We start from the raw sequence: 13,474 nt of genomic DNA on the forward strand, positions 1-13,474 counted from the left end.
TTGTTTCATTGTTTGCTCATTCAGGGGAATTCTCCTGTTCTTTCAATTGGGAATGGTTCCTGAGCTTCATTCTCTTTAGATTTTTCTTATTCTGTGAGTTTAGGGAAAACAACTACTGTAGTCTTGCAGGGCTATATATATGCAAGAGCGTCCCTGGGTATTTTCTGAGGGCTATTTTTTTTTGGCATGAGGGCTGGTTTCGGTTTGGATGCTTGCTGTTCCTTTCCTCAGTATGTGCAGGCTGTTATTCCCTTGATATAACAGATACTTCTAGGGAGATGAAGGCAATGACAGGGACAGCAGCCAGTGGCTGGTTGCTGGGCCCTTGATAGTGGAAAGAACCCACAGGAAGGTGGTGTAAGCCACTCCTGGACAGTGGCAGTGACCCTCAGGCAGGGATAGGTGGTGTCCAGAGTATTTGGCAGTGACAGCAGCAGGCATTGATCATTCCCAGGGGAGTGACACAACGGGTGGTGGTTTGTTGCAGTGCCTGCCTCTGTGCCAACCTCTGAGGTGACTGGGGCCACAGGTGATGCCTGTTCACAGACTCCTACTGGTGGTGGGCCATGCCCACCTCTGGAGTCTGAGATAACTACTTTGGTTTGCCCCCGCTGCCTGAAGACTACATGAGGCACCTTGTCGCACTTAGCTCACACAAGAGGCACCACCCATAGCCCACATAAGAAGGGCCTGTCACCTGCAGCCTGCACAAGAGACACCTTCCTGCCCATAGCCCACCCTCCAAGAGTCCACAAGTGCAAATAAAGATATTCCCATGGTGGGGTCTGCCCCTTCTCCTCTTGCCCTCCCCAACAATGGTGCCTTGCTTCTCCTGCCAGCCCAGTCTTCCTTCTGGGTTCCCTTGGCTGTGGTGCTCCACTCCCCAGCTCTTGGTGCACCACTCCCTAGTGCCTCAGGCTGTCTCCACAAAGCCAACACTAGTTCTTCCCCCAGAATTGACCTCCAGAGCCTAAGTCTCAGGACCCAGCCCACTGCTGAGTGTCTCAGAATGTGGTGTCTTGGGAGGTGGTACCTGATGGTCTGTGCAGCTCTCTCTCTGCTTTGCCCTCCCCAGTCCAGCTGCTGCATTTTCTCTAAGGCTTTAAGGTTCCTCTGTGTTAGCTGATCTCCCTGTCACTTAGGTGGCTTCCAGGGTGTGGGGTCCTTTCCTCTTTCACAGCTCCCTCCCAGGAGTGCTAGTCCCGTCCTGATTCCTTCTCTTTTTATTTCTCTCTCTTTTTTCCCCTTTTGTTCTACCCAGTTATTTGCAGTGTTCCTTGTACTTTCTGGAGGTTTAAGGTCTTCTGCCAGTATTCAGTAGATGTTCTGTGCAAGTTGTTCTACATGTAGATGGGCTTTTTTGCTGTGTTTGTGGGATCAAAGTGCTGTCATAAAGTTTGAACATCTGTGTCATCTTGCTGTTACCGTTTTTTTTTTTTTTCTTTTCATTCAAGTTGAGTTGTTCCTTGTTGCGAGATATGATGAGTGATTTTCAACTGTATCCTGGACATTTTTGGCATAATATTACAAATACTTCAGATCTTATTTAAATCTTTTGTTTCAGCAGGCTTCCTGTGATGCCACACTCATGGGGAAAGCAAGTGCCACGTTGTTTATTCCAGTTGGGGATGAAAGTCAAGTTCCTGTTGACATGCTAGTTAGAGAGGGGTACCTCATTACTACTTGGTGTAGTGAGAGGTCAGGCTTCTCACAGACTTCTGCTGATACCACCCAGGTTGGGAGATGGAGCCTGACCTTGTTTCTGCTCCTAACTTGGCCTCTACTGAAACAGTGGGGAGGGTGTGGGAGGCTTTGTAGATATGAGAGGTTATGAAAGTCCACCTCACTGCATTGACCTTTGAAATCTATAGGAATCCTGCTGGGAAAATAAAGGGGCATCTCTTTATTGCTGGATAGAGAGGTCCAACTACCTATGTGGCCACTAATGGCACAAATGGAGGGAATCATTACCTTGTCCTTGGTCTTTCACTTGGCCCTGAAAGAAGGCAGAGGAATGCCTACTTAAAGCCAAGTGAGAGTGAAAGTGTAGGTTCTCCACCAGGTCTTTACGGGTGAGGGTAGAGGTACAGTTGCAATTTTTTTTTCATGGTGTTTGGCTAGAGTAAAGCAGTTACTATGCTAAAGTTTTCTATCTTTCTGTTTCCTGGTCCTCTGACCAGAGAGAACAGGGTTTTATAGGGAATTTTATCATCTGACCAACTGGCCTTTTCAAGTTGCAGGTTTCTTCAGCATTCAGATCAGGACATATGAGGCAAAATGAAAACCCAGAGAACTCACCAACTGTGTTGTTCCTCAAGTTCTAAGAATCCTAGCTGGTGTGTTCTCTTCTCCACCTTTCAGAGTTTTCTCATTGTTTATGACTAATATACACTGATACAATGCCTATCAAAATCCCCAATTTTTTTTTTCTGAGAGAAGCTGATTCTAAATTCATTTTAAAGAGCAAAAGACCAAGAATACTGAAGAGACTGGAAGGAAAACACAATGGGCAACTTTCTTTTATCAATCAAGACTACTATAAAATAATAGTAATGAGACCAAATGACATAGATAAATATACTGACAAAACAGAAGAAAAGATCTAGTGACACACCCACACATATATGCATGTGTGATTTACAACAAAGGTGGTGCTGTTGAACATTGTGGGGGGAAGTGTGAAACTTAATCTTCATCTTTCACCACATGCAAAAATCAATGCTAGACATAGATATCAAAATCAAAACAGTGAATAAATAGAATAGATAAATTCAATAAAAGAAAAGATAATAAGATAGTATAAAAATATCTAAATTGGAATAGGTAAAATTTATTATATAGAACATAAAAAGTGTTATTCATATAGAAAAAAATTGTTAAATTTGACTACATTAGAATTATGATGTTCTATTCCCCAAAAGATTCCATTAAAAAGGGTGAAAAGACACAGTACAAAGTAGGGCAAGATATCTACAATGTCTATAATCAACAAAAGGTGCATATGTAGCACATATAAGAACTTCTATAGATAAATAAGAAAAAGACAGACAACTCATTTATAAAATGGGCAGAGACTTGAGGAAGCAATTCACTAAAGAATTACAAATGGCCAATAATTATAAGAAAGCAGTACTCAACACAGTATTAGTAATCTCAGAAATATAAATCACAGGAGTTCCCGTTGTGGCACAGTGGTTAACGAATCTGACTAGGAACCATGAGGTTGCAGGTTCGGTCCCTGGCCTTGCTCAGTGGGTTAAGGATCCGGCGTTGCTGTGAGCTGTGGTGTAGGTGGCAGACGTGGCTCAGATCCCACGTTGCTGTGGCTGTGGTGTAGGCCGGTGGCTACAGCTCCGATTAGACCCCTAGCCTGGGAACCTCCATATGCCAAGGGAACAGCCCTAGAAAAGACAAAAAGACAAAAATAAATAAATAAATAAATAAAAAGAAATATAAATCACAGAAATATAAATTAAACTCACAGTGATATACCTCAAAATACATACAAAAGTGGCTGATATGAGAAAGACTAACATATGAACTTTTGATGAAGAGTAGTTAAAATTTTGATAGTCTGCTAGTGGTGCAACAAACTGGTATATTTTGAAAAGAATAGTATCACTTAAGATCCTAGACATATATACTCCATAGGGCAGTAATTCTACCCCTAGGTATTTCACTACAGAAATATCCGTACTTGTATCATGGAAGACATTTATAACAATATTCATTGCAACATTATTTGCAAGAAATCCAAATTGAAGCAACCTAAAATTCATCAATAGAATGGATAAATAAGTTATATATTTGGACAATGAAATATTAAACACAATAAAAATAAATACATAATACTGAAGACCAAACAAAAGAAGACATATCTCATAGACTTCATAAAGTTCAAAAACAGGCAAAATTAACCATAATATTAGGAGAGACGAAATTATAAAGAAGAGGAACAGAGTGATTAAAGTTAAGCTAATGGTTACCTTTGGAGTTAGTGAGAAGTTACAGTATTTTCCAAAAACAACTGGTACAATTTAATCAATTGTTATTTTCTGACCCCCAGTAATATGCATATCTAGTCAAAGTCATTTATACTAAGCTCTATTATGTTATGAATGGGTTAATGAGTTACTTTTATTAAGCTACACATAATTGACTGCAACTAAATAAAATTACCAACCAAATAATGTGTGGCAAAATAGGATATTTCTATAAAAGTGATCAACCAACCACTCAATCAGTAGGTACTTAACATATAATTCATCTGAACTTTATTATGGTAGTAACTAAGACAAACATCCTTGAATTTTTTCCTCCAAAGTTCTGGCCGGATCTCAAAAAAAAAAAAAAACTTTTGGATTTGGTTTTTAAGGAAACATAGGTTATTCAAAAGTAATCTTTTTTTTTCCTAAACAAAATGACCTTTCCCCAGTTTTTCACTGACTTATGCTGAACAGATAAACATTGTGGTGACATGATATATCAGAGGTAAGAATTATTGAACAAGTTGTTTTGGAACATCAATATTTTAATATTTAAAATATATTAGGGAATAAAATTCATTAGGTGGAAATCAGAAAAATGAAACAAAATAAATACATTGGGGAATAAAATATACTAGGTAGAAGTTAGGAATTTAAAGATTTAGACTAAATAATTTATTATCATGAAGGCCCATATAAAAAAAAGTTTCTTCTCTTCATATATTTTATATATCTGAAAACAGTAATGAGCTTATTATCACTTTTATTTTTTTTTGCTGAGATATAAATAACAAGATTTATATTTAGGAAAATTCTAGTTCCATTTTCATCTACGTAAATGATTCTAAAAACTTAGTACTTGAAAATCACTAAAAAGTATTTTCACTGCATACTTCAAAGAAAAATTTTTAATGATTCATATTGTCACTGGCAATAAACATTAAGTTATGAAGCATGAGATAAAATTAAAACCAAAGCTTAAAACTAGTAAAATTTTATATACCTTTGGGGTCTTGCCATCTCCAATTGGACATATTTGTTCTATTTTTTTTCCTTGCATTTGGCTGTCTTCTGTTTGGTCTCTTTCTTTCTGGTCTCTTCTATCTTCTGTAGGACTTATTTTCTGGGATGTTTCTACAATAATTGTTCCCAAATTTTGCATGGTCTGTGTTTCAGAATCACTGATTTTGGAAAAAAAGGGGTGACATAAAACCCAAGAAGAAGAGTTGTTAAATTTACCTTGTAAGTTCAAGAGCAAATAATACTGTAGCATACATTATATATATAGCTATAAGTTTAATTTGAGCATATAGGAGTTCTAACTGTTAAGAGAGAACATTATCCTAATTATTACAAAATTATCTTAATTATTACAAAATTATAAAATATCATCAAGAAGTTAGATTATCTAATATCACATGTCTGCTAATATCACTTCTTATAGTATTTTTATAAGTGTTTATTCAGGGAGCATATGTTTTAACACCTTCAAGGCTAGAACACTCACTACTTTCTGAGCCAGTGCAGAAAGCTTTAATATTTCTAAAAGAAAGCTTTCTTAGTATAGGACAAAATTTGAATCTCTGAGCCTTTCACCCATTGAGTCCAGGTCCATCTCTCATTATTCAATATAATACTTGTTAAACACCAATTATGTGACAGGCACTTTTCTGGATACAAGGGATAATGCAGTAGGTAGAAAAAAAAATAGATAAAAATCCTTAACCTCAGGTAGCTTTCATCCTAGTGGAGTGTGGGGACAGTTAATCAATGAGTAAGTTTTATTATATGTTTTATGTAATAGTTTGCATTAAAGAAAATAATAAAGCAAGACAAGATTAGAAATGTTGACATGTATGTCCAATCCCTTTTCCACATGGATTATCTTTTAGTTATTTGGACAGAGTTATATGATGCTTGCCACATTTCTAAGAACATCGCTAGCTTTTTCAAATATTCCAAATATGAATGCTTTTGAAATGCTTTCCCATCCATGTCCCTCTCAAATGCACACCAGCGTATTTTGATGGAGCATTATGTACAGAATTCAACCTCGTGTTCCAAGAGCACTATGAGAAGTACTTAGTAGAACTCCTGATAGATGCAGACGAAAAAAGTCTTTAAGCTGTTCTAGCTTGCATATTGTACTGTAGACTCATACAGGATTTAAGAAAACTTCCTAAAATTTTCTCTACATAAACTATTACAAAGTTCCACATTATTCCCATTGTATAGTTGAACAACTGGCATTTTACAGCCACATAAAAGACCCTATAGTCTTTTGGATAACTATATCTTTCCAGTCTATTGAGATCTTTGGGGATTTTGATTCTGTTTTGGATTTTCCTGCCTTTCCGATGTCATGTTATCCCCAAATTTGATAAACATGCTTTACTGAAATTCTATTTTTCTTCTTCAAGGTATTAACTCCTTCTGATTACTATCCATTACTGAATGGGGTTGATAAAGGTAATTCATATATCAGGACCCACAAAATTCAGAATGCCCCAGCAGAACAACCCATGTCAAATGCAGTAACAGGAAATGCCTCCATTAGGGAAACCTAACATACACCAATCACAATTCTCCGATTCAGCTCTATCTAGTTTACCTTACCCTAGAAAATAGGATCAGCTAGCCTTGCAAGAAGATCCTTGACCACCTAGTCCATCATGCCCTATTTCTGCTTTGCCTCTTTATAAAACTCCCTCTTGCCCAAAAATCCTTTGGAAGAGTGCTCCACAGCTTTTTAGGCACTATACTCCCCTAATCCATGCATATTTTCCGTGAATAGAGGTCTCCTCTCTTGTTACTAAATCATATTATTTTCATCATTTGACAGCATGCTCTTATAATACTATTCATTGATGGAAAATAAATATACATAAGGTAATACTTATATAATATAGTTATATAATATAGATATATAAAGGAAAAAAGTTCTATTTTCTTCAGTATTCAAGACTACAGAAAGCTAAAAGAATGTACTGAAGTCCTGAAGCTCCATTGTGGCATTTCTAATTGTTTGATAATTCTTTGCAGCTGAGTGATTCCTAAGACTGTTCTGTCAGGCAGGAAATGTAATAATCCTCACAGTGTAAAAACTGAGTTTCCCTGCTAAATAACTTAAATGACAATCCTATGTTTTAAAAGACATTGTGTGATATGTTTCCCAAAATATGTGACCTTTTGCACATGCATTAGTAAGATGAAGCTGAAATGAGTGTATTCCTCAACTTTCATATATTTACTCATATATTCATACATGTGAGTAAATGCGTACCATGGTATTTTGAAGAGTGTGGTAGGACCAACTGGTTGAGATATTATTTGTTGATTAAACAAGAATTTCCTTGAAGACACAGATAAATGTTTAGTGGGCTTTAGGCTTTAAGATAAGTAGGATTTTACATCTAATTGCTTTTTAGAACAGGGAAGAAGACCTTAGAAGAGGTAACAAAGGAATGGGAGTACGGATGTGGCCTTTCTTCCTTATATTCATAAATTTGTTTTTGAGTGTTTCACCTGCCTAAAGAGCAGAGGCATGGCCAATGATAATTTAAAACAGTGGTTCCCAAATGTGTCTGCATGTTGGAATCAGTTGTAGAGATTCAACAACTACTGAAGAGTGTATCCCACTCTAGAAGTTAGGATTTAATTGCTCTGAGATGTGGCCTGAGCTTTGGGATTTTTTTATAAGATCCCCAGGTGATTCTAATATGCAAGCAAGTTTGAGAATTGCATTTTAAAGTAAGTTTCAGTTCTATGTCTAAGAAAACTATCCAGAAACATCTGAAATCTAAAACAGACCACTACTGCAGATTTTTTTTAAAAAATTATGAAAATAAAAGGAAATATGTGCCATTATAAAACAAGACAGAATTATGGAAAATTGTTCCATTTGTCTGTTAGCAATTCTGGCAACATTAAACTTCCCTGTTATCTTGGTATTAAAAGAGGTGTTCTATTATCTTTTTACCTTTGTGGTTTTACTGATGTGCTTCAAAAGTGCATATGAATATATAGCCAGGGGTAAGGGAAAGAAATATTATAGATTTTTAGTATTCCCTTCTTGCTATTCACTAGGGGTTACAGAACTTAAGACTAGGAATCTATAGAGCTTTAACTTTAAAGAACTAATTTTTACCACCATTCAATTAAAGTTAGTACAATGACTTTGCATAATACATACATGAAATAATTAGTGAAGATGGTTCTTAATTTAAAGGATGTTAAACAGCTTGTAGACATCTGGTAACAAGCTGAAATGGGTCATTCAAAATTTATCTAACTAAATTAAGGGGAAGAAATGTTTCTCCTCCCAGGTTGCCATGTCACAAGATAACTAAACCGACTTAGTAGGCTTGCCTGGGAATCCTTAGCTGTCAGTGGTGAATATGCAAAGGGCCAGCAAATTAAATCAACCTGCCAAACTGTCAATTTCAAGCCTCATGACTGCATGAAAATAGCATCACTGGAAGAAATCAAGCATTGCCTTCTTTTGGGTTTCCTGGCACCTATTCAAATACTCAAGCAGTTGTGGCTAATTTTGCATGCAAATTTCAGTCAATAAGCTCAGAACAAGACCTCCCAAGATATTTCAAAGGATCTGACAGTATTTTTTCTGAATACCAAATCAACAGTAGTTGAAATTCAATCTCCATTTGCTGGTGCTTTACATATGCACAGTGTCCCCACCACAGAGCTAAGTTAATGAGAGCCTTACCTGCTTTCACTCACATCCTCCCAGTCGTCCTTGCTGAGGTTCTCAAACACATTGCTCATAACCTTGATGGAGTGATTGAGAACAGTCTGGTAACGATCCACGGAACACTTTTTCTTGGCGGCTTTAAATTTAACCTTGGTGGTGGTTGTCTTACAACTGGATTGTCCAGACCCAGATCTTATTTCTGTGGTGGCCATCTCAGATTTAGCTTTGTTTGCTGAACCCTGTAATTTCTCCAGTGAATTCATCAGCTCTTCATTTTCATTTCTCAACCCACTGGCTTCTGCTACCTTTCTCCTTAGGGAAGTGACTTCTATCTCCAGCTCACTGATTCTTACTTGAAGTTCAGTTTTGTCTTTTTCTATATCTTTACTTCCCTTTTGTAACTGTTCTAGCTCTTTTTCTCTGGTCTTTGCATCTTCTTGCTGCTGTTTAACCAAGGATTTCAGGAAATCATTTTCTTTTATTAATTTTTTATTTCCTTCCTTTAATTTTCTCGACCTTTTCTCAAAAGATTTTAGCCGATTTTCCAATTCAATGACCTAAACAGAATAGTTTAATTTACTCTTTTAAAAGTCCAAAACCAGAAGCTATTGCTTTTTTATTATCACTTCTTACGAAAATAAAATTTCATTTAGCACAAGGACAAAATAAATCTAAAGTACTTAATTTCTAAATGATTCTATAGTAGTGCAGATAAACACATTCTAAAATGCAATAGTACATCTGCTGAATAAGAGACAGATGGTAAAAGAAGTTAAAACTCTACACAAAGTGACACAGAATTAAGTATGCTAATAAACTTTACAGAGATCTCTGAGACCTAAAGTGCTTTGTCTATAAAATCTATTGTTGTGGGGAGTGGGGGCTGGGGGGGGGAGGAAAGTTCCTTTTCCCCTTCTAGGTTCTTTGGTTGGTTTAAGAATTAAATTGATAAAGGACAGATTAGCAAGAGAAGAACAAATAAAAATTTAATAACATGTATACCTCCTGTATAGTTACCTAGGAAAACTGAATAACTCCCTGAAATGACCTAAGCCATCACCTTAAATACTACCCTTAGCTAAAGACAAAGACTTGGGGTGGGGGGGAGTATAGGAGGTTCCCAGGAAAAGCACAGTAGACAAGCATAGGGATGTCATGCAAATTTAGGTCCTTGCCTTCTCCATTAATGACAATTTTAGAGATTTGGTCATTCTCCTGGTACAGTAAGGGCTACCCCCTTACAAATGGAACTTTCTCTTATAAATATAAATGTTTCTTACAAAAAGATAGCTTCTACTCCATTTAAGTTTTTCCTATGTCTTCAGCTTCTTAAAAATAATCAGCCTAAAATAATCAATATGCCAAAGAGGCATATTTTGGGGTGATATATTTTATTTCCCTCACTACTCAATGTGAAAAAAATTACTTTCAGGGAAAAAAAATATACGAAAGTCTAAAAATAGTATATAGTGAAGCTTTATTATTAACGTAGTATTATTCTTTGATATTTAACAACCATATGAAAAACTGATGACCTAAGTACAAAATAAGCTACTGAGGATGCTTTTCCCTAAATTTGAAAAATGCAATTTTAGTAGATGTAGTCAGTCTAGGGGAAATTGAAGTTTGAGTCTGGCCTGGATCTCGCTTCTAGCTCTGGTTGCTTTTACTTGATAACCTATTTTATCTTAAGGTTCCTCATCTGTGAAATGGGAATAATAACAGCTATCTTGTAGGTTATAAGTATTAAATATGATCAATATATCACAATTCTTGGCAGATATTAAGTTCTAAACAATTTATCATCATCGCCATTATCACTACTGTTATTATTAATCATAACAGCTATTATTATACTTGAACTGACATAGAATTACTGGAACTAGCTATTAAGTCAACTTTATACTTTTGATTAAAATATAGCATGTTATGAACAAACTAAAAACATCTTAAAATTTGAGATTTCAGTTCTGGAAATTAGCATTATTTTTTCTTTTGATTAAAATCCATTTAAGATTGGGTACAACTCATGAAAATTTTGCATACCAATGAAAAAATATTTGTTTAAAATCTATTAAGTTTAAAATGTTTAAAGTCTGTTAACTGCCTAATGTGAATCTATGTTTAATCCTAAGAACTAGTCAAAATTATTTGCATTAAAGTTTAAATGGAGGGCAAAAAACAAAACAGAGATGCTACTTCCAAAGAATTTGATAAGGGTAAATCCATAGTATGTATTAAAATGTTATTCAAGATACAGTCTCAGGAGTTACTGTCATGGCGCAGTGGAAATGAATCTGATTAGGAACCATGAGGTTGTGGGTTTGATCCCTGGCCTAACTTAGTGGGTTAGGGATCAAGCATTGCCATGAGCTGTGGTGTAGGTCACAGATGCAGCTCTGATCTGGCATTGCTGTGGCTGTGCTGTAGGCTGGCGGCAACAGCTCCGATTAGACCCCTATCCTGGGAACCTCCATACCCCGCATTGGCAGCCCTTGAAAGACAAAAAAAAAAAAAAAAAGACGTAGTCGCAAAAAATTGTTGTTTAACTGATTTTACATGTCCAAAAATATAAAGGATAATTTCAATCTATATTTGAGAATGAAAGTCTGCGGAATTGTTAAAACCATTTGGTTTGTGTACCATTAGATAATCTCAAGCCCACACATTTCCTCCAACCGGGCATTTAAATAAGATGGCTCCCTTCAAAACGAAATAAAACACTTGACCTTGTGAAGTTGATGTATTACTTTGCTAGAGCTGGCATAACTAAGTACACAGGCTAGGAGCATAAACCCCAATAACCTCATTTTAAATTAATTAACTCCTTCCCATTTGGCTCAGTGGTAATGAACCTTGACTAGGAACCATGAGGACGCAGGTTCGATCCCTGGCCTCGCTCAGTGGGTTAAGGATCCGGTGTTGCCATGAGCTGTGGTGTCTGTCACAGATACAGCTTGGATCCCATGTTGCTGTGGCTGTGGTGGAGACCAGCAGCTACAGCTCCAATTAGACCCCTAGCCTGGGAACTTCCATATGCTGTGGGTGTGGCCCTAAAAAAAAATTAATTAATTAATTAATTAACTCCTTAAAGACCTCTGTCTCCAAATATAGTCACATTCTGAGTTACAGGGGATCAGGACTTTGACATATAAATTTTGAGGCGGGACACCATTCATCCCATAACAGTATGAATACAGTTAGTACATTATTCAAAAAAGAACACACTGTATTTTTCATTTCTACTATATACAAATATTATTTTCATGTTGTCATATCTTAAATCCATTTTGAATGAGTTTCATATGCATCCTCCTAAAATAAGGCAACTCAACTAAAAGGAGTTAAATCATGACTAATACAACTGCATTAGGTTAGTATTTTTAAAATAGTGGCAAGTTAGTATGCTAATTTGACACATGGTCCAATGAATTTCTATTCACTTCCTATTGACTTTTCAGGAATTAAAATGGATTTCTGGATCCTCTATGGTAATAGTTACTGAATAGAAACAGAATTTTGCCACCATGACCTGTCTCTTTGGCACAAGTATTATCTTGAGCTGGTTATTTTTAAGAAACTTTAGACACAGGAGAAGCTCTGAAAACTGAGTAGTAACTGACTCCCTAGACCCAACATCTTCTCTTGTCTCTAGCTGAAGAAGGTGTATAAGGTGATGGTGTGGGTCTTTTCAGGGAGTTACTCAGTTTTTCTGGGTATCTCCCACATACACATGTTATTAAGTTTCTGTTTGGTTTTTTTAACTGTTAATTTGTCTTTTTATTACAAGGGTGTCTCATTCAAGAACTGAGAAGAGGGAAAATTATTTTTCCTCTACATCATTTACAGCAGTTGAAATGAAATAACAGATTTATTTAGGGTTTCTACACTGAGGAAGTGTTAGTGTACTATTATATCCGTAAAGAAAAAAAAAATTATACAATACCTGGCAAAAAAATACTATTGTTCTGAAACAAAAAATATAAACTGCTATAAACTGATATTCTAGCTGGCAATATATACATTATTTCAATTGTTTATTTTAACCTTAAGATAAGTGAACATGAATTATTTGTTGTTCTCTATGTTACGTTAATGTGATATGTATTGTTCAGTAATAACGAGATGAGAGCCTTTGCTACAATATGGCAAGTTTAAAACTATAAGGAATCATATCATCTGCTGTAAATCACTAGACTTCCTACAAATCAAGTCACAAAATGTAAGTAGCTACATTAATATTTGTATTTATATATTTTTGCATTTCCAGTTTTATCTCAGTATCTAAAGGGAAATCAGTTATAAGATTAACTCTATTTAATAAAGAACATTTCCTTCATAACAGTAAGAAAAAGTGCTAAAATACAATCAAGCCCACTTAATTGAATTTGAAAACAATGTTATTTATAAACCAAAGTATCAGTTAAGTATAAAACTGTAAAGATAAATGCCAAGATTTTTAAACAGCATTTTACTACTAATGATAGCCATGATGGAAAGTGACTACAGAGTTTATAGGGGTTCTATTAAAACAGGGAGAGCTACATCAAATCATATGGGCATAAATTTTTATCTAAAATGAGATGAGATGTATATTGTCAACTTTAAAATTAAAATTATAGGCATATTACCATTTTACTACAATAAAGCTAAAACTATGCTCAGTTTTTTTCAGTTCAGATACTGTAAATCTATATGCTTGAAATGAAACAGAGGGTCTCAAGTCTCATTTTAAACTGTTGTTATAACTAATAAGCACACACAGAGTAAATTTTTA

General features: G+C 35.7%; 1 protein-coding gene across 3 annotated transcripts in view; it reads right to left on the bottom strand.

Annotated features, from left to right (window-relative positions):
• The window catches only part of CNTLN (centlein), a 324,720-nt gene that overhangs the window by 90,757 nt on the left and 220,489 nt on the right, over window positions 1–13,474 (bottom strand). For all 3 annotated transcript variants that reach the window (XM_047767606.1, XM_047767607.1, XM_047767604.1), the window contains 2 exons: window positions 8,713–9,254; window positions 4,990–5,167 (listed from right to left, as the gene is read on the bottom strand). In XM_047767606.1, the coding sequence (XP_047623562.1) occupies window positions 4,990–5,167; window positions 8,713–9,254 (720 nt within the window). The remainder of the gene's footprint in view (window positions 1–4,989; window positions 5,168–8,712; window positions 9,255–13,474) is intronic.

This window comes from Phacochoerus africanus, chromosome 2, assembly GCF_016906955.1.
Source record: "Phacochoerus africanus isolate WHEZ1 chromosome 2, ROS_Pafr_v1, whole genome shotgun sequence".
NCBI lineage: Eukaryota > Metazoa > Chordata > Mammalia > Artiodactyla > Suidae > Phacochoerus > Phacochoerus africanus.